At 54.5% G+C, this 19,042-nt stretch overlaps 2 protein-coding genes across 28 annotated transcripts in view; both read left to right on the forward strand.

Moving 5' to 3' along the window:
• Positions 1–19,042, forward strand: part of MBD3 (methyl-CpG binding domain protein 3) — a 200,540-nt gene that overhangs the window by 131,409 nt on the left and 50,089 nt on the right. The gene's annotated exons all lie outside the window — the stretch shown is intronic.
• TCF3 (transcription factor 3) overlaps positions 1–19,042 on the forward strand; it is an 87,391-nt gene that overhangs the window by 49,090 nt on the left and 19,259 nt on the right. For all 24 annotated transcript variants that reach the window (XM_075076880.1, XM_075076883.1, XM_075076886.1 and 21 more), the window contains 6 exons: positions 8,240–8,307; positions 11,512–11,641; positions 13,285–13,334; positions 17,822–17,924; positions 18,218–18,357; positions 18,524–18,650. In XM_075076880.1, coding sequence (XP_074932981.1) covers positions 8,240–8,307; positions 11,512–11,641; positions 13,285–13,334; positions 17,822–17,924; positions 18,218–18,357; positions 18,524–18,650 — 618 coding nt within the window. The remainder of the gene's footprint in view (positions 1–8,239; positions 8,308–11,511; positions 11,642–13,284; positions 13,335–17,821; positions 17,925–18,217; positions 18,358–18,523; positions 18,651–19,042) is intronic.

The following is a 19,042-nucleotide window of genomic DNA, read 5'->3' on the forward strand; positions in this document are numbered from 1 at the left end:
CAGTAGCACCCAGTGGCAATAGTGGAGATTGGTGCCTGCTGTGCTGGCACAGGATGAGCTGAGTTTGCTCTTGAGAGCTGGTAATCAGGGGTGGAAAAGCACCAGGAGAGAGGGGGAGAAAAGATACATCTCATCGTTAAGGTCTTGCAACAGGCTTGTGGCTACTTTGCTTTCCAGCTTTGGAGCCCCAGGGCAGTGCAATCTCCGCAGGGAGCTGGAGGTGCTCCCCCTTGCTGCAGTAGGGTTTGGAGAGCCTCTTCTTGTGTCCTGCAAGGCTCCGGCATCCCCATCTGGCTCCTCCATCCCCTTCCGCAACTGGGCAGCATGAGGAGCTCGTGGGGATCAGTGAGTGCCGTGCAGCCCCGGCCCTGCCTGCTGTGCTTGGAGATGGTGATCGTGCGTGACCGGATGCATGAGACAATTTACCCAGTTACCTCTCCCAGCTTGGGGGTGGGAGGAGAGATTAAGAGCAGAAAATATCCACCCTGAAGGTCTTAGAGAGCTGTAATGACATTAGGTCAGGAATTGGGGTTAGTCCTCCCCACCTTTGCCCACGCAGTGGTGGTTAAAACCTTCCAGCGTGTGTGGAAGGAGTGGTGTCGGGGCAGGTGTTTGCTCACCCTGCTAAACCCTGCAGCTCATGGTTTGAAGGGTGGGGTTAGAAGAGGGAATTGTATTTGAAACAGAAAATCCCTACCACGATAGGAGGTTCCGCCTGCGGAGCTGGTCAGAAAGGGGAAGAGAGGAGTTGGGGTCATGCTGGGAAGTGAGCAGCCACATGTTTGCCTCTGCTGGCTCGTGTCTGGGGCGAGGGGCTCACCCTCAGCTCTGTTCCCTCCTTTCGCTCCTCTTGCTGTTGGGGGGATGATGTTTAATTGCCCCATGGGGGTCCTGCGCAGGTGTGGAAGAGTGTTTCCAAGCAGCCTCCCCCCGTCCCTCTGCAAGGGTGGCTATTCCTTCTCATTTTCTGCCCCAGGAGGATGTAAGCAAAGCAGAAGAGATGTTTCTTAATAAGACAGGGGAGCCTTGATGCAGTTCAGCAGGGTTTCTTGGGGGGGTGTGTGTGTGGGACCCATCCCAACCCATCCCATGCCTGGGGCCAAGGCAGCCTTGAGAGTTTCCAGCCGAGAAGGAGCTGCCTGGGGAGGAACATGGAGGTTTCCCCTTTGATATGTGCAGGGAAGACGCGTTTGGCTTCCTCTCAAAGACAGGGCTCCCAGTCTTTGGCAAGCGCCCCAGCACTCCCCGACAAGGCTGCAAGCCCAACCGGTCCCCAGCATGTGGAGCCAGAGCCTCTGCTGCCCTGGCGGGTGATTTCCACCGGCTGCCTCCACAGTGGAGGGCAAGCTGCAGCCTTGTGGCCAGCGGGACAGCAGCCACGCATTGTGCCCAAGGCTTGAGTGCCTGCCAGGGCTGCATCGCTCTGTCCTGGCAGAAGGTCTCGGCTGCTGGGCTGGGTGGTCGGCTGCAGCACCAGGAGCTCCACCACCAAAACAGGAGCTGGGGAGGCCGGGAGAGAGCAGCCAGGAGGGGTAGGGGGCTCCTCACATTTCAAAGTTGCTTTTGTTCCTAAAATTGAATGTGGTTAAAGTAGAAAACATCCATTCCTGGAGCAGGTTCCAAAATACATAAGTTTTGCTCTGCGTTCATGTGCTGAGAAGGGTGGACTGGAGGGAAGACCACGGGGTTCGTTTTCTCTTCCTCTTTGCCAAATGGCTTCTGAAAACTTTTCAAGTGGCAAAATGGTAAGTGGAAGGGGAGAGAAAGGGGAGCAGAAAAAAAAATGGTTTTGCATATAATAGTGTAAAAGCAGTGGCAAAGTGGGAGGGGAAGGTGAGTTTTGAAGATGTCACTTAAGCTGCCAGTCCCCGGTTTCCAGCAAGGTCCCCCCTGGGGGCAGCAGGATGGGCAAGCTCGTGCTAGTGGGGCAACTGAGTTGGAACTGATGGATTTTAAAATGTGAGGAGATGGAAGGAGCAGATTAGGATGGACATGTCTAGTGGCACTGGGTGGACAAAAGGTGCATGAGACTATCCTCTAAGCCCTTCTCCAAAACCAGAATTTGTATCTCTTTCCCACTCAACCTCTATTTCTTCAAGGAGGATCAGAAACTGCTGGAAGGAACATTTCAGGAAGAGGATCTGTGTTGGAAATGATGGGCTTGGCCAGCTAGAGAGGGAGGCTGAGCTGAAAGGGCCCCACAAAGAAAACGTGCACGTGTTGGCATCCCCTGTTGGTGCGGGCTCTGAGTGCTGGCCTCCTCCGGCTTTGGTATGTCCTGAGTCCGTGCAGTGTCCCAGAGGCAGCCTCCAGCCAGCCATCCTCTAACAATGCATGTTAGGGACAGCTAAGGGATGCTGCTGGCCAGGCAGTGCTTGTTGGAGAAATGGAGCTAAACTGATTTTTTTTTTTTGCCTCTTATTTTCCACATACATCTGGAAAGGAGGCTCCGCTCTCACCAGCCTTTGGTGGGCTGGGGGACTCCTGCCAGCCTGAGCTTCGAAGCAGTGGTTGCATCCTTTTGAGGGTGGAGGCTCCACCTGCCCCTGAAGACTGACGGTGTCCTGGGGCCGTGGTGTGCAGGAGGAGGAGCAGGGGTGCAGTTGGGTGCTCCCCTTCCCGCATGAGCCATTTCGCCACTCACAAACCTGATCTGACGTGAGCAGGGGTGCGAGGAGAGAGATCTGGGAACTGCAGGGTGTAGTTTGGATAAAGGAGCGGTGGAACGTGCAAGCTTGTTCATCCAAATTTCTTCCCAGTGTGTCCCTGTGCTGGGAGCTGGCTTTGCAGGGCTGGCCAGGGAAGCTCTGGCTGCAGGTGGGTCTGGCTTGCGAGCAGCGGTGATTGCATGTGGAAGCAGTGCAGAGAATTGGCTTCAGGTATATTTAATTAGGGAGGGGGAGAACTGAGAGCAGTGCCGGGGCAGCAAACTCCATGAGAAGAGCAGAGCTGGAAGGATTTGTGTGGCCCAGGAGGGAAGGAAAGCAGGTCTGAGTTTGGGGGGAGCAGGGCACTGCCAGCACATCCCCAAAACCCCTGCAAGGCTGAATCCCTGCCTCTTGTTCCTGCCTGCTTGTCCAGGCAGGTCCCTGGTGCCATCACCGCAGCCCACGCCCTCGTCCCCCGCCCAGGGTCCGCCTCCCAAGTGGGGGCTGCTCAGCTCCTGGGGAGGAGGAAGATGCTTCACAGCCCATGCTGGGGGAGCACAAAGATCTGGTGCAAAGTGCTGGACAGATTTAATCCCAGAAGGACAGTGTGCCTGTTGTTTCCTGCAAGCAGGCAGCAGTCCGGCAGCAGGAGACACTGGCACTGGTGGCTGGAGGGACGCTTGCCTGCCTGCTCATCTGCTGGCAGCCCCAGTCCAGCCCCCATTCAGGATGATGGCCCTGCGGGTAGCAGGATGCACGCCTAGTCCAAACCCAGTTTGAATTCATGTAGCATGCTTTGAAAGGAAAAGTACTGATTTCTATTTAGCTGTGACACACAGATGTGATATTTGGGAGCTTAGGGATATTCTTTAGATGAACATACAGCATCTGGCACGATGGGAGCGAGCTTGGTTCTGGAGGCACCCTGAGCGCAGAACAGCAGTGGGGCTGCGCTGCCAGCGGGACCTGCGGATGCTGCTCCCAGAGCTGGCTGTCCCCTGCCCTCAGGGCTCCCCAAGAGCCGTGGTTGATGCTGCTCATGCACTTTTTGAAGGGGACGGTGTGAGGGCAATCTTCAGTCGGATGCTTCTCGAAGCCCAGGTTCCCTCTGTCCCACAGCTTCAGCTCCACAAGGTGATGGGATAAACTGGAGCTGTCTACAGAACTAACTGGGTGGGGAGCTCTGGCCTGTGTTTCACTGGATGGGATAACCTACATTAGAAAACAACAAAACAGAACAAAAAGTCAGTGAGTTCCTGAATGGAAATACCGACGGTGCACTGAATAAAACTCACCTGAGGCTGCCAGGCGGGGGTCAGCGAACCCCATGAGCAGGGTGCGGTAGCAATGCCTGCAAGCTCCATCACTCCCTTTTCCAAGTTTACAAGCTCTGAGCCCTTGGTGCTGTTCCCAGAAGGACGGATGACATCCTGGCAAGGTCTGAGCATCCCTCCCCAATGGGGAGAGGTGACAGGGACCATCCCTGGCTGCCCAGGGTGGTGCCAGGGCACAGTGCGGTGATGAACCAGCTCGTCCCAGAGGGCGAGGAGGGCTTTTCTGTTTGTTTTGAATGACCAATCTTCAAAATCTGCCACCCTTTTACCATTCATCTTCAGCGGGGGCGTGTGGGGAGGGATTGCTTAAACAGCAGGGAAACTGATAAGCCATAACAGATTTCTTTCTAGTAATTATTTCTACTAATTAGCTTCTTTTCAGAGGATTGTTTGTAATCTTGTGTGTATTGTGAGCTGTTGTGGGTTGGGTTCTTCCCGGACAGTGGTTTTAATCTGCCCACGGACAGAGTTTGTCGCTGCTTCTGGTTTTATAACATTTTTTTTCTCTTCCTTTTTAATCCCTGGCTGTGTTTTTCCTCCCCTTTATCCCCAGGCCGTAACTCTAATGGAATCACAGGTGCGGGGCTGGGGGGAGGCGTGCGGTGGGTGTCTGTGCCATGGCCAGGGTGGTGGGTGCTGGGGGCTGCACCGGGGCTCCATTTTGGAGCGTGGGTACTGGGTGATGCAGGGGCACTGGTGGGAACTCCCCGCGGGCTGGCAGGAGTGCAGGGCACTGCACCTCAGCAAAGGACCTCCCTTCCTCCCGGCAGACGCTGGCAAAACCCGTAGGCAGCATTGAATCACCTTTTCTTGGCTTATTTGTACACATCTGTGAATGGGGCTTGTCTTGGGGAGAGAAATGGCAAAACCACAAGTTTACTTAAAAGCGTGGTTTGTTCCGGTGGAGGTGAGTTGCTGCCACGGTCCCGGGCGCCGAGGCCAAACCCTGCTGCTGCCAGAGCTGGCGGCAGCCTTGGGAAAGAGGAGTTTTTATTCTGCCACCTTGTTTCCAAGCCCGGGAGCAAATCTGCCTTTGGGAGGAGAGAGCGCAAGCGGTGCATGGGGGTTTCTCTGCAAAAGCCCTGGGTGAAGGCAGGCCCTGAAGCGGCTTTGGCTGAGCCCGGCACAGGCGGGTCCTGCAAGAGAGAACATGCTGGGGAGAGGAGAGAGGTTGGGAAATCGCTTATCAAGCAGGGTTGAAGGCAGCGTGGGCAGGTGAGGGGCAGGGGAAAGAGCTGGCTGGGTGGAAAAGGCAGGAGGGAGATGCCAGGACTCACAGCGAAGCCATGCCATGAAGAGCTGGAGATACTAAATGCTCCCCTCCAGTTCCTGCATGCACCTTGCTCAAGGTGCCCTCCACTGTGCTTCACCTTTGCATGCTGAAAATTGCAGAGGTAAATCCAACAGATAGGATTTCCAGGGGAAACCCCTTTCCTATTCAAGGGATTTGTTCCCAGCGTCTTCTGGGGTTTATTTTTTTTTTACCCTGCAAGATCCCTTAACACCTGCCTGCAGTAATTGGGTCAGGAGTGAGATGGCATTTGGGGAGATTCCTTCCTACCAAGACCTGCCTCTGTCCTGGTCCTTGCTGTGGTTGTGGGGTTTCACCACCTTTTCTGGTCGGTGCCCCTGGGCTGTGGCTGTGAAGGTGTGACTCTGCACGTGCCAGCTGGCATCTCCACAGCAGCAGAAACAGCACCTTCTGCTGGCAAGCTCAGCTTTTTCTTGCCCATTTTGTGGACTTTTTTTATTTCAGTGGGTAGCTAGATACACTCCGATGCAGAAAAGTTTGCCGTCGTTCCTTCTGCCTTGTTTTCTTAGACAATTAAATGTAGAATTTCTACTGCTGAGATTTTTGCTGCTTTTTCCCCTTTTTATGTGATGACAAAGGAGGGCGTGGGGCCCAGGCCAGGGGTCTGCCCTCCGTTTCCCAGTTTCCCCCCCCAGTTTCCTGCTGACCCAGGCGTGCAGCAGATTGCTGGTACCAGGCACGCTTGCTGTCCCACGTGAGCTGAGCGAGGCATGACAGACCGTCAGGTGAAGGCAGCGGGTTTTGGAGCCGTACAGTGCCACGCTGGCACTGCGTTGCAGTCCTTCGTCTTCCCGCACACGCGCCAAGAGCCCTGTGGTTCAGCCTCTGAGGTTATCCGGTGATGGCAGAGGTGTTTGGCTCGGCGCTTCGCCACTCGAGCCACGCGTGGAAGTGGCAGTGTATTATCAGATGGGGGGCCTGGCTGTTGCTGACCAGATAAACTAGTGTGGCGTGACCCTGGTTTTCTTCTGGTTTAAGAGTAATCATGATCTGCCCGATGGCACAACCTGTTGAGTTATTTGTGTAACGCTGCTGGCGCTGCTGCAAGATGATCTGCTAAGCTCTTTTAAAAATTAGGTCATTTAGGAGATCCGTCCTCTGACATTTTGACCTTTATTTACTTAATGTTTAAGCCTCTGAAACGAAATGGCAGTGGCGCCTGGTGTGTCCGTCTGTCACTGGAGGTGAGGGGCAGTGGGATGCCAGCATGCCATGCTGGGACACCCGGCACTGACGGGAACGGGGCGGGGTCTCAGGTTTGGGGGTTGTAGTGTGGGAACCCACTCTGAAATTCTGGCTTGAGTTCAAGGGCCCCATGTTAAGGTTGCAAAACCGAGCAGCCTCTCTCTGCCCAGTGCTTTAGGAGGGCTGTTTTGGGGAAATTTGCTCCCCCCCCCTTCATCTGCTCCCCAAAACCTCTTAACCATGTGTGGAGCTGCCAGCCAGCCCAAACGTCGCCCTGGTGCATTAACCTGCATCTTAGCAGGCTTCGGTGATGGCTTTAGGTTAAGCAGATTGGCAAAATCCTCCCCCTCCCAATTTTGCTTACTAAGCCAGACTGGAGGCAGGATGTGATCGCCCCTTTTTGGGGATGGGCTTTTCCTCGGGGGGGTGGCTGGCAGAGCCCAGTGCCTCCCAGCCGCATCGTGGGCAGTCTGCTGCGCCGGCATGGGGCAGCTGCCAGAGCGGGGCTGCCCTGCCCTGGGTTCAAAGCCTTTTTGATCATCATCTCCCATTTCCCTCCTCCATCCCCCTTTTCCCTGGTGGCACTGTTAACAGGCTGTTATTAAGAGCAGGGGAAAACTCCTCATATATTTTCAGTCCAGTTTTTCTTTTTTTTTTAATGTGAAAGTGCATGTTCCCCACTAGAAAAATGTCTAATTTTGCTTTGGGTTGGGGGGAAGCCCCAAAGCAGACTGTTGTGCTGCTGGCTGCCCCAGGCAGAGTGTAGAGCTATTCCCTTTCCCCTCCTGGCCTGGGGTCCTTCTCCAGGGCTGCGATGCTGCCCTGGCACCCATGGGTGCTGCTTGCCGGGGGCCACGGTGTGCTCCAGGGCAGTGGCCATGAGGGAAGAGACTGCACGGACATTTCAGAATGGAAACATTTCACCATGTGTGTTGCATTACCACCCCTCCCCCACCCTTGAAAACACTATTTTCAGCAGTGTGTGGGCAGGGTGAGGTTGGGCACGTTCGATAAAAGCCTTCACTGGGTGCTAAAGTTCACTCGGCAGCACTGGGGCATGTGGGCTCGGCTCCCGTGGGGCTGCTCCCATGCAGCATCCCGGTCGGCAGGGATGCTCTGGCTGCCGGGAGCCCCGCAGTCCGGGAGGAGCCTGGCCGGTGGGACCTAACGAAGGGGGCTTGAAAAGGAAGGAAACGCTTTTCTATTGAATGGCTGCTCTTTAGATCTGGGTGGGTTTTTAGAAAGTTGATTCTCCAGCAGGAAAGCAGAAGGTAGTCCCAGTGGCATAAGGCGCAGGGGCGCAGCTCTGCACGCTGCTGCTCAGCACACGCTGTAATTGTGTTTCCCGTTTTATGGAAAGTGCTTGCAGAGTCTGGTCACTCGTGCCTGGCTTTTGGTTTGCTCCATCACTGTCTCTGCCAAATTCAGCTGGCTTTTTAAATATGTCTGGAGGGATTTTTCTCCTCTGGTCTGACGCTGCCACTTTCCATGGCCACAAGCACTTCCCTCCATTGCTGCAGTTTTGGGGTTTTGCAGTTTACGGACCAGCTGAACCCTCCTGTCCGTGAACTTAAAAGAGCTCCTGTTTTAGTAACAAGCTATTCCGGGAGGCAGTCACCTCTGCAGGTGGGTGGAGGAAGCTGCGTGACGAGAAGGGGCTTCGTGCCTCGGCGGGATACCCCGAGGGTGGGTGCGCAGGGGTATGTGCAAAACCTCCCCTTCCCTCTTACCCAAAACCTTGTCTTTTTTTTCCACTGTAGGGAAGAGCAGTGAAAGAGCCTCGTACTCCACATTCGGAAGAGACACAGGGATGCCTGGACTAAACCAGGTAACGATAAAATACATTGAGATTTTTTCTTCATTTACTGGCTAAGCTTCTTAGGAGTGAGAGCCTGGGAATGAAAAGGAACCTGGTGGTTTGCGTCTTGCCTCTCTGCACGAGGTCCTGGAAAGCCTCTGCTCTGCTCAGGAACATCTGTTGAGTGTCGGGGGTTTATATGGGTGTGTGTTGCTGGCTCAGAATAGTTGTCAGAGTTTAGAAAGTGGGGTTGTAGCAGCTTCTCAGTTCTTTTCAAAACCTCTTCAGACTCACTTATTATCATTAATCCTGTTTCTAGCTGATTTGTATTTAATCAGATATGACCTAGCCAACTCTGCCTTCAGAGGGAGTTTCAGTGAGCTGGATCCAAGCAACACCTTTCCTTGTGACAGGGTGGCCATGGGCAGGGGAGTGCTCCGAGAGGCACCTTCCTCCTCCGGCTGCCTGCCTCGGGGCTCTCGCTTTGCTTCCAAGCCCCGGCTTGGTGCTGCGTGCTCTCCCTCCCCGGCCAGCATCCCCCCATGGCCCAGCCAGCATCCCCGTGTCCCCCCACTCACCAGTTAAGGGGAGGGAGAGTCTGCGAGATGTTTTCTGTGCTGTTGTAGCATCATTTTGGTGGATGTTGGGTGGCGTTTTGGTTTTACAGAGGTTCTGTCAATGCAGAACCTGCACCAGATGCTCATCTCCACAGACAGGGAGGGACGTGGCATGGGAGAGCTGCCTCTTGCAGCAACAACCCTGCCCTGTTGGGTCACCCCATGTGAACCCCAGTGGGAGGACCAGGGCTGTGCCATGGGGAAAAACTTGCTTCCTGTGGGGAATACCGCAGGTGTAAATCAGAGTCCGGGAATGCAGTCGACCAGCCCTGAGATAATCTAGCCTGCTGCCACCAGCATCCAGAAATAGTTTTTCTGGAAGGAGCGAGCACCTCCGCTTTGATGTATTGCTGCAACTGCCCTGTCAGTGCCCAAGCATGGCCCCGGGGAAACAGTCCCACCATTTTATTCAAGGGAGCAGCTTTTGGCTGGACAGCTTTTTATTTTACACATGTACACACACACATATTACATGTTTTAATTTTACACAAATTTGTTATAATTTCCTCTTTTCTGAACTGAGGATGTTTCCTTTGCTGAAACAGCTGTGCTGGCTGTCTGTGCCAGAGTGGATTTAATTTACCACTGAAGCTGCTAAAATAAAAACGGGACAGATGCCAAGCCTTGCTTTTTAATGTTATGGTTTTGCTGGGGTTTCATAGAGGAGGGGGAGATATAAGGTAACAGAAATGGGGTGGGCAAATGGTGCTGTGGGCCGGGAGAGGTCCTGGCGCGGGTGTGCAGGTCCGGATCGGGTGGCAGAGTGGGAGACGGAGTCTGTTTGATGTGGAGAGGAGACAAAACCCCTCTTGTGCGGGGCAGCGGGAGGTGAGCAGGGCCGTCTGCACTCTCGCTGTGGCCCCCAGAACAGTTGTTGCTTCTGGCTCCAGGTTTGGGGGGGGTGGGGGGTTGACCTGGATGGGGAGCACGTTCCTCCCCAAAACACCCTCCTCCAGGGCAGAGCTGCCGCTCCCACCTCATTTAACCACATCTGGAGGCACCCCCAGGGAGTGGGAAGGGGAAGAAAATCCCTTTCTCTGGGAAATGGCCTTAAAATTTCAGTGCCTCTCTGGAGGTAACCACTGGAGGAGCCAGGCAGCAGCGACTCAGTCCTCCAGGATGATGTGCCGCTTGCTTTTCTTGGCCACGCTGCTCCGTGGCGCATAATGGTTTCAGTGCAAAGGTAATATGACCAGTGGAACAGATTGCAGGAATTTCACCAGCTGTGAATACATGAGCTCCTCTCCCTCACAGACCCATTTCTGGAGGAGACGGAGTTTTAAAGGAGTGGGTTTTTCTTTCCAGTTTCTCAAAAGCCCGAAATCCTCCTTTATTTCAAAGCGTTGCCCTCAGAAGATGGGTCAAAGCTAAGCTTTTGTTACTTAAAGGCCCTTTGCCAGCCCTCTTAAAATCCATGTAAATACATTTAACTTTCTCGTGAAGTGAAAGGGGCAATGCCGGGCGTGCTCCTGGGGCAAAGGCACGCTTGCTCTGTCCCGGGACCAGCGAGCGCCCTGGGCTCTGGCTTCGCGCTGCTTCCCAGCGTGTCCAGGGTCAGCTGGGATAAACACGAGGGAGAAGTTTCCTCTTTTTAGAAAGAGGGATTTGACTTTTCCCTGAAAAAATGCAAGGGAAAACCACCCCCAGCAGAGGCATTGCAGCTCAATTGCTTCACCCATGATGGGTCCGGCTGTACGGCACTGGGGATGGGAGAGAAACTGTCAGTGCTGGCACCCTGGGCTGGGTTTATGGCCAGGGGAACTGGGAGAGGCACAGACAGATGGGCCGCTGGCTCTGTAACCTCTCCTGTGTATTGAGGTCGGTTTAGGCATGGTGGAGAGATGTGGCAGCCTGGGGTCCCCTGGTTTGCTGATGGGTGAGCGCTGTATGTGTCCTCTGACCCAGCCGGGTCCCCGACGGTGTTGTGGGGGCGAGGGGCAGTGTGGGGCTGTTGGGTCAGATGTGCCTTTTGAGGATGGGTGGACACGCTGTGCCCATCAGGTGTGTCCCTTGCAGGCACCAAAGCACTGATCACATCAGGAACTGTGATCCCTTGCCGCAAAACCTCAGAGGCGGTGAGGGAAGAGTTGTTTCCCAAGTCAGTCTGTTTGCCCCTGTGTGGGCAGAGCTCGCTGCCTCCAGCAGATGCTTCTGATCCCTTGGCTTTGCGGGCAGGCTGGCAAGGCAGGCAGGCAGCGCTGCCTAACAAGCCCCTCAGCCTGACCATTGCTTCCTCTTTGCCTTCAGCAGGCCAGGCCAATAAAGCTGTCAGTAGGGTCTCATCCTGCCCTTGTGGGCAGCGAGGTGAGCGTGGGACCGCGATGCTCCCTGCGATGGCACCCGCTAGTCTGCACCCTTGGTTTGTAGAGAGCTTCCTTGCTGGGATTCAGTGAGAAAACACAGCTTGAAAGACCCTTTTCGTATTGCACATATTTTCCCCCATAGCTACCCCCATATTTACGTATTTGTTTTTTCCTTCTGGCCCTTTGGCTTGTCTTCCCCGGCCCGGACTGAATTTGTGCGACGGTAGCTCAAGGCGGCTCTGTTCTCTCCCAGCGAGTGCAGTGGTTTTCCAGCGTAATGACATGGAAGGGTTTTTCTGTCTCCTTGTTTGCAGACTAGTTTCCTGCCCAGCGAAATGGGAATCGCCAGTCCAAGCACGCTTTCCCCCACCGGGGTGAAAGGGGGGTCTCAGTATTTTTCTTACCCCAACAATCCTCGCAGGAGAGGTGCTGAGAGCAACATAGGTAAGTCGCTTCGTGTGACCCTCGGGTGCTGCTGCTCCGGTTTGCCCTGCAGCTTGGTTGAGCGACTGCAGGGGCTGTCGACTGGGTGGGCGCCTGCGCCGGGTCTGCCTTTGGGAATGAAAGCACTGATGGGGGAATATATATATGTGTGTGTGTATATATATATATAATTTTTTAAAAAGGGAGTTTGGGCTCAGAGTCATGTAGAATTTCCTTTTTTCTCGAAAATGTCAGATTAGGTGAAAGCAGCAAATGGCTTGAGGTTCTAAAAATGCCTCCAGCCACACTGCACATCAGTAGTTGTTCCTGGAAAACCTTAGGCTGCCTTCGAGGCTGTTTTTATGGCCGATGGCCCTCCTCGGAGCCCCTGTTCTGCCGCAAGCAAATGGGACTGCCAGGAACAACTCATTAGGAAGCGGTGTGAGGTCTGGGTGCTCTGCTGGGGCACGGGAGCTGTCCCCTGGGATGCAGGTGGTGTTTGCTCCGGGACCTTTCCCTGCCCACCTGCCTGCTTCGATGTTCCAGAGCAGCAGTTACCCACGCCTGGATCTACCTGGGAATAAGTAATTTTGCTTTTAATGAAGGCTAAGGTCGGGCGTGAATTTAACTTTCGAGTGAAGACAAGCCCCAGTTCTCCAGAACTTGTGTTTCTTGTCATAGTTCTTCCCCACACCCTCCAAAGTAACTTTCTCGCTGCTATTTTGGGCTTCCCCCAACAAATGAAACCAGAAGTGACCCAGTGTTACATAGATTTTTTTCCAGTGCTTTTCAGAAAAAGGTATCCACTTTGGTATTGTCACTTTAAAATTATGCTGGTTTATGTTGTCAGCCTGGAAAATGATTCTTCAGGTCATTATGTGGGATGAATTTTTCCTCCTGAGCTAAAACCTAGCCAGAGTCCCTGGCTTGGCAGATTAGCTGTATTAGCATCCTGCACTCCCGAAGCTGGGGCTTTCCTTAATTATGAACTTAAAAAAAAACCCCAAACAAACCAAAATTTTTAACCAGTGCTTCCCCTTGAGGCACTTCTCAGGATGTTACCCCACCACCTCCCTGAGTTGTCTCCCTTCCCCCAGGACACACTGCGTACTCCCCCCTTCAGAGGGGGGACCAGCCAGGGGCAAGCACCCTCCATGCCTTCCTGCAGCGGTGAAGCCTTCTCAAGTATATTACTGTATAAGGAGCAAATGAAAATACAACCCCATCTCTGCATTTGTTCTCTTTCTGCTTCCTTTCTCTGCAACCCCAGTTCAAGTTAAATTGTTTCCAAAAAAACCCACAAAAAACCAAAAACCCAAAACACAACGAGGGGTTATTTATGGGCTCAATCTCTTCCAAAGAGCGAGCGCAGCCCTTCTCTGCGTGGTGAGTGCTTCTTATCACAGTGTTTCAGAAGAGAGACTGCCCTGTGAACTCTGTCTCTGGGTGACACCTGCCCTCAAAGGGCGCAGATGAGGCGAGGAGGAGAGGTTCATCCTCAGACATTTTCACTATCGACACTTCTGACTATGGGGCATTTGGGATCCAAGTCCTATTTGTGCCTCCATTGTCCATCTGTGGAGACTTTTTAGCTGTAGCTTGTTGTTTTTCCTCCTGCTAACCCCCTTCAACCATTAGATCCTCTCTTCTTTTCTTTAAACCAGATGGACAGCCCAAAAAGGTTCGGAAGGTGCCTCCTGGACTCCCCTCTTCGGTAAGTGGCAGGAGCGTTGTCCCTGCAGGTATCCCCTCCCTGTTCCTCCATCCCCTGAGCTCTGTTCCCTCTGCTGCGAGAGCTGCTGGCCCTACGGCTCCAGCCATCCCAGCCATCGAGGGCTTGGATTTTAGCAGGACGAGGAAGGGTTTTCCCAGCTTACAGCCTCCTGTGTAGGAGAAATGGGGAAGTGCTGTGAGACTGCAGTGCTGGAGCCCTAATCGGAGAGAAGGAGCAGCCGCCGGCAGCACCTCCCCAGCCAGAGCCTGGACCCGTTGCCTCCTGCCCTCGCTGGCTCTCGTCTGTTTGACGTTATGTCACGAGTGCCTGAGTGAAATGTAATATTTGGTGTGATCGGATTTCACTCCAGAAGGGAAACCAAACCAGTTGTAATGTGGGCAGGCAGCTGGGGCTGCTCCAGGTATGTGCGCTGCCTGGGCTCTTTTATAAGAAAGCCGAGCAGCCTGTAGGAATATGTTAGCCATGCTTCTGCGGCTGTTACAGGGGAATAAACTGAACAATGTCTTTGTGGCTAGAAGTAATGGGATCTCCAGGAAAGCTAATTGGAGCGGGCTGGAGGGTTCCTGCAGGAATATGGGAGCTGTCTGGCTGCGCAGCGGCCGAGGCTGCATTCCTCGCTGGAGCGTTTGTGTGCTTGCAGGGGGACGGGCGGGCTCTGTCCTGCAGGCGAGCTGGAGCCCAGGCTGGGGCTGCGACTGAGTGGGCCGTGCCACTCGCTGCCAGAGCTGATGCCGATGCGGTGGGAAGTGGGTGCCTGCTCCCCCATTCCCCGGGGAATACCGGTGTGTGTCCTCCTGTGGGGGGAGTCTCGCGCTGTGGCATTCATTCACCAGGCTAGCACAAAGCTTGGTCCATAACCTCCACCACGGGTTCTGCCTTTGGAAATGGACCCTGAGGTGGGAGGATGGAGGGAGAAGGCAAGCACTGAGGGCTTGCTGGGTTGGCCTTGCAGGCTGGAGGGTGTTGGAGGGTCCCTGCGGACCCACATCGTGCAGAAACCAGCTCCAGTCAGCTGTGCTGAGTTGTTGCAGGAGTCTGTGCTTTTAACAGGGAAGACCTGCTCGAAGCAGAATCCGTATCGCTGCATCGAGTTTCTGTGTGAAATTCAGAGCTTTTAAACCCTGGTCAACATGTGGGGAAAACATCGCTCCTGACAAATGGCCCTTTATTGGCCTCAGATTTCAAAGGTGACGGGCTTGCTGCCCGTCGTGCTGGCAGTGCCCTAAAGGGCCCTGATTCCCACAGGAAGAGCCGCTCAGCTTCTGCCAAAACTCAGCCCCTTCTCTGTGTCTGAGCCAACACCTGCACACGGGCTTTTCCAGCCCAGAAAGCGCTGTCTCTCGCCTCGGCTGTCCCTTGACCGCAACGCTCCAGCTTTTGCTGTATGGGCCGGTGCTGCCCCTTTCCGCCGCCCTCTCTTTGCTGTGACCTCTGCCTTCTTGGTTTGTTTTTGAACTTCCACACCTGGGGAGAGAAATCAACACCGAGGCGGCAAGAGAAGTGTGGAGCAAAAGGAGTTGCCGGCCTCAAAGGCAGCGGATCAAAGGGTCTTTCTTGTCTGACTCGCCTGCACAGGAGCCCACCCCATGTTATCGCCAGACCCTGTGCAAAATAAATAGGTCAGTCAGCACTTCATTAAAATAAAGTGTGTGAGCTGGTTAAAGAGGGATGTGAAGGGTGATGCTGGGCAGGGACTGAGCGACTCTGACTGCGGATGGGTGCAGAAGTACCTGTGCTTGTAACCCACAGCCCTTTGGGGTTAGTTCTTGTGAAATAGGTGCTGGCCTGGGGGGCACAGTGGTGCGTGCTGGGGCTGCCCCTGGGGCACGGAGCCCTTCTGAGCCTCCCTGTGACATGGAGCTGGAAAGCGAGGTTAGTGCTTGTGGCCACGCTTCCCCGCGGGCTGGCGTGTCCAGGCACAGGACCCAGGGCTGGATGAGGTCCCCGAGCCCCTGCTGCGTGTCGGCTGGCTTGGCCAGAGGAAGCTGGGGAGGGATTTTGTGCAAGTCGGTTCCTGCAGGATTTTGTTGCTGCAGCGAGTGTGGTGGCTGGGAGCCATTTCAGCCTGTGAATTCACAGTCTGGTCACTGCTCTGTTTAGCTTTAGTCTGCCTGAAATCCCACCCCAGTTCATGCATTTAAGCAAGAAAAACAGGGAGGGGAAACAAAACTCAACACCACCAAGCCCTGCGAATCCCAGCGCTGGGGCTTTTCAAGCGGCTCTCTCGCCATGCTGGCAATTTTAACCGGAGGAAATGACTTCACCTAGAGGTCCCTGAGGCCACCGCGGAGCTGCTGAGGCAAGGGGTGGGGAGCAGGGACCTGGCGCTGATTTACCATTTCCTGCGGCGCTTGGCAGCCAGCGCCCCGGCACGTGGTGGGGCTGGGATGCTCCTCGCTTGGCCGGTGCGGGGAAGAGCAGAGATGGCTTTTCACAGCCTCCCCTGCGCTGAGCAGGGAAATGAATGATTTGGAGGGGTCAGGGCTGCTCCTGGGGTGAAACCTGGTACCCCTAGATCCATCAGGAGACAGGGGAGTCGGGGATGGTGGAGTGGGGCAGATACACAGCAAGGCAAACTTCCCCTTTCTTTGCAGCCCTGCTCTGATCATCCCTGCTATTTTATTCTTATTTTTTCTCTGGATTTATTAAATGGATGTTGCAGCTCGCTGCAGCCCCCCCACGCCTGCTCCACTGCCGCACAGCTGCCTCGCGCGCTGTCCAGGTGCCAGCCCCTGGCAGATGGCGCGGGGCTATTAGACGTGCTTCATTCGATTCCCTGTCTCAGCTCCCGCTATTTAATCAAATTATAGGAAAAGTCAATTTACTGGATTCTCGTTCTTTGCAGTCTTCTCCATTCCCCTGCTCTCCCCAGCCGCACACGCTGCCCACGTGTAGCTCCACATGCCCGCTTCGCCCCGGCGCTCTCCTGCCACGCCACCCCTGTGAATTTTCTTTTTTGAGCGAGGGGCGAAGGGCAGCTGCCAGCATCTGTCAGGTTTTTCCCTTCCCCCCCTCTTTATTTTATCTTTATTTCTTTTTTCCCCTTTGTTTTACAAGTTCCCCAGTCTCGGTCTGTAGCAGCAATGCCCACAAGTTGCTTTCTGCTCCCCGTTGCCTCACAGGGTCCGGCTGCCTGCTGCCCAAGAGCTGATGGGCGCGAGGGGCCGGGGCTGCCCCCGGGGCTCTGAATGCCTCCAGCTTTGAGAAGCAGGAATGTGGGCTGCCAGGGGAAAACTAAGCAATATATTTAAGTGCAATTGCTGGTGTTTTTCAGAGCAAGCTTTTTTTTCTAACAAAAAGACCCCTATTTTCTATTAAACCCCCCCACACAAAAAAAAAAAAAAAGAAGAAACTCTTGGTGTTCTGGGCAGTTACAGAAACAGAGAACAGTTTTGCCCCTTCTTGCTGGGTGAAGGCAAGGGGTCAGAGGTACAGGGAATGAGAAACTGAGGGCAGGTTTCCTTTCCAAAGAGAGCTGTGTCTTCCAGGCAGAGCTGGCTGAGCGTGCCTGGCCAGCCCCTGCACCTGCCTCTGCTTTTGTGTGTATTTAAAAAAAAAAATCATTAGCAGTTTCAGAATGAATCAATGGGGATGAAAATAAGCTGTAACAAAAGTTCTCATGTAATTTTGAGTGGCATTTCAGTTTCTTTGCATGTTGAATTTCTGCTTAAAAAAAAAAAAAAGTATGGTTTTGCCCTGGCACAAGATGATTTTTGGTAAGGGCTTTCTAGGATGGGTTTGGTCAATTTAGAAGGAAAATTAAAAAACCTTTTCTTTTGCTTAATATGCTGTTAAATAGCATAGCTGAACAGCGCTGCAGAAATCTGGCCAAAAGATGTCCAAGAGTCATCCCCTGCCATGTGACATCCCTTTTGACAGGCTGCTCAGCCCTCAGCTTCCCCTGTGCCTCAGTTTCCCCTTGGGCGGGATGGGTTGATTTCCATGAGGGGTTTGAGCAGAGGCTGTGCTCAGGAGTGGCTGCTCCCGGTGTGATGCTGCAGCCCAGCATACAGCCGGGTCAGCGCAGGGGTGAGCAGGACCCAAAGCCTCGCCAGTCCCCGCTACCACCGCCCAGCCCACACCCTTGGGTGCAGGGTTAGCATGCAGAAACGATGGCTTTTGTGGTTACCCATAAAAAGTTAACTGCAGAATAAGGAACTAGAGTAGAGAGTTGAAACTTCTGCTGGTGCTGGCGTCTGGTGCAGGAGGGGGCTGCAGGGATCCGCGCCGTTATGGGAAGGCAGACGGGACATGTCTGTGTGACAGCCCCGGCCCCAGCAGAGCTGTGCTGCTCGGTATCGACACAGTGACTTCAACTGAGCTGCTTCGGTTCCCACTCGGGCTTTGCTCTGTCATCTGCTGCGATGAATAAAAGCGAAGCTGCATGTGGTGGGGTGACCCGTGGGGAGGATGTGGGGCTATGGGGTGGCCAAGCACTTCTCTTCAACCCCTTTCCTGCCCCACAGGTGTATCCATCTAACTCAGGTGACGACTACAGCAGGGATCCAGCTGGCTATGCTCCCTCAAAACCTCCCAGCACTGTGTATCCTGGAGCCTTTTATATGGCAGGTGAGTTATTAATCCCAGTATCCTGCAAGCCGGCCAGAGCAGGGGCTGCCTGGCCTGTTACAGATCACGGGAGGAATTGCACAGCACACAAGATGGAGGGAGCTCAGGGCAGGAGTGCATGAGACACGAAGTAGCCCTGAAACAGCTCCGATTTGCTCGGCGGGTGATGCTCGGCGTAGGCAGGACGCAGTGGGGGCAGACACAGCCCCTCAGCCCGGGCTGACTTCCCTCTCTGTCGGCTGTGGGATGCATGCTGGCATCTGTGCCCCGCTCACCTCTGGTTTTCCTTCCAGATGGGCTCCATAACTCGCCAGACCTGTGGAGTTCACCGGGTGCCATGAGCCAGTCGAGTTACGGTGCCATGCTGGGCAGCTCCTCCTCCCCGCTCCCGCAGTCCAGCGGCTTCAACAGTTTACATCAGCACGAACGCATGGTAACACGTCCCCGTGCTGCCCCGTGGGCGGGCTGGGGGGCTCCGCTCGGCCTGTAGCTGTCTGCTTGGGAGAGCTGCCGACAGGGAGGGCCTGGGTCCTGGCCCGGATGCCGAAGCCTGGCAGCCTTCCGAGGGCACCTCTCACCCCTCTCCCCCTCTCTGCTAGAACTACCAGCTTCATTCAGGAGAGGTTAATGGTGGACTGCCCTCTGTCTCTGGCTTTTCCTCTGCCTCCACGCCATACGGTGTCTCCAGTCACACACCCCCGATTAGCGGGACGGACAGCATGATGGGTACGTACAGCCCCTGGGCGCATGGTGGTCCCCAGCATGACCCCCCTTGCTCCACTGCCACGCAGGGGCTTAACTGGAAAATCAGTGTCTTGTGCAAACCTCTGATCCCCAAGGCTGTGATATCTGCGCCCGATGTACGCAGACGCTTTTTATCCCTTGTGTGTCACCCGCACATGGAGTTACTGCGTGAGGAAGAGGCACAGTGAGGTTATTGCTGCTAGATACCTGGGCAGGCTGTAGCAGGGGAACAGGGTCCTGGCTTGGGGGTTTGCACCTCGCTTGGTGGATCTGGGAGAAGACCAGGATCTGTGGCATTGTCTATCGGAGGTGCCGTGGCTTAAATGAGTTGCGGGAATGATTCGCACCTGCATTGCGGGAAGGCGGGGGGTACG

The sequence above is a fragment of the Phalacrocorax aristotelis genome, chromosome W, assembly GCF_949628215.1.
Source record: "Phalacrocorax aristotelis chromosome W, bGulAri2.1, whole genome shotgun sequence".
NCBI classification, from domain to species: domain Eukaryota; kingdom Metazoa; phylum Chordata; class Aves; order Suliformes; family Phalacrocoracidae; genus Phalacrocorax; species Phalacrocorax aristotelis.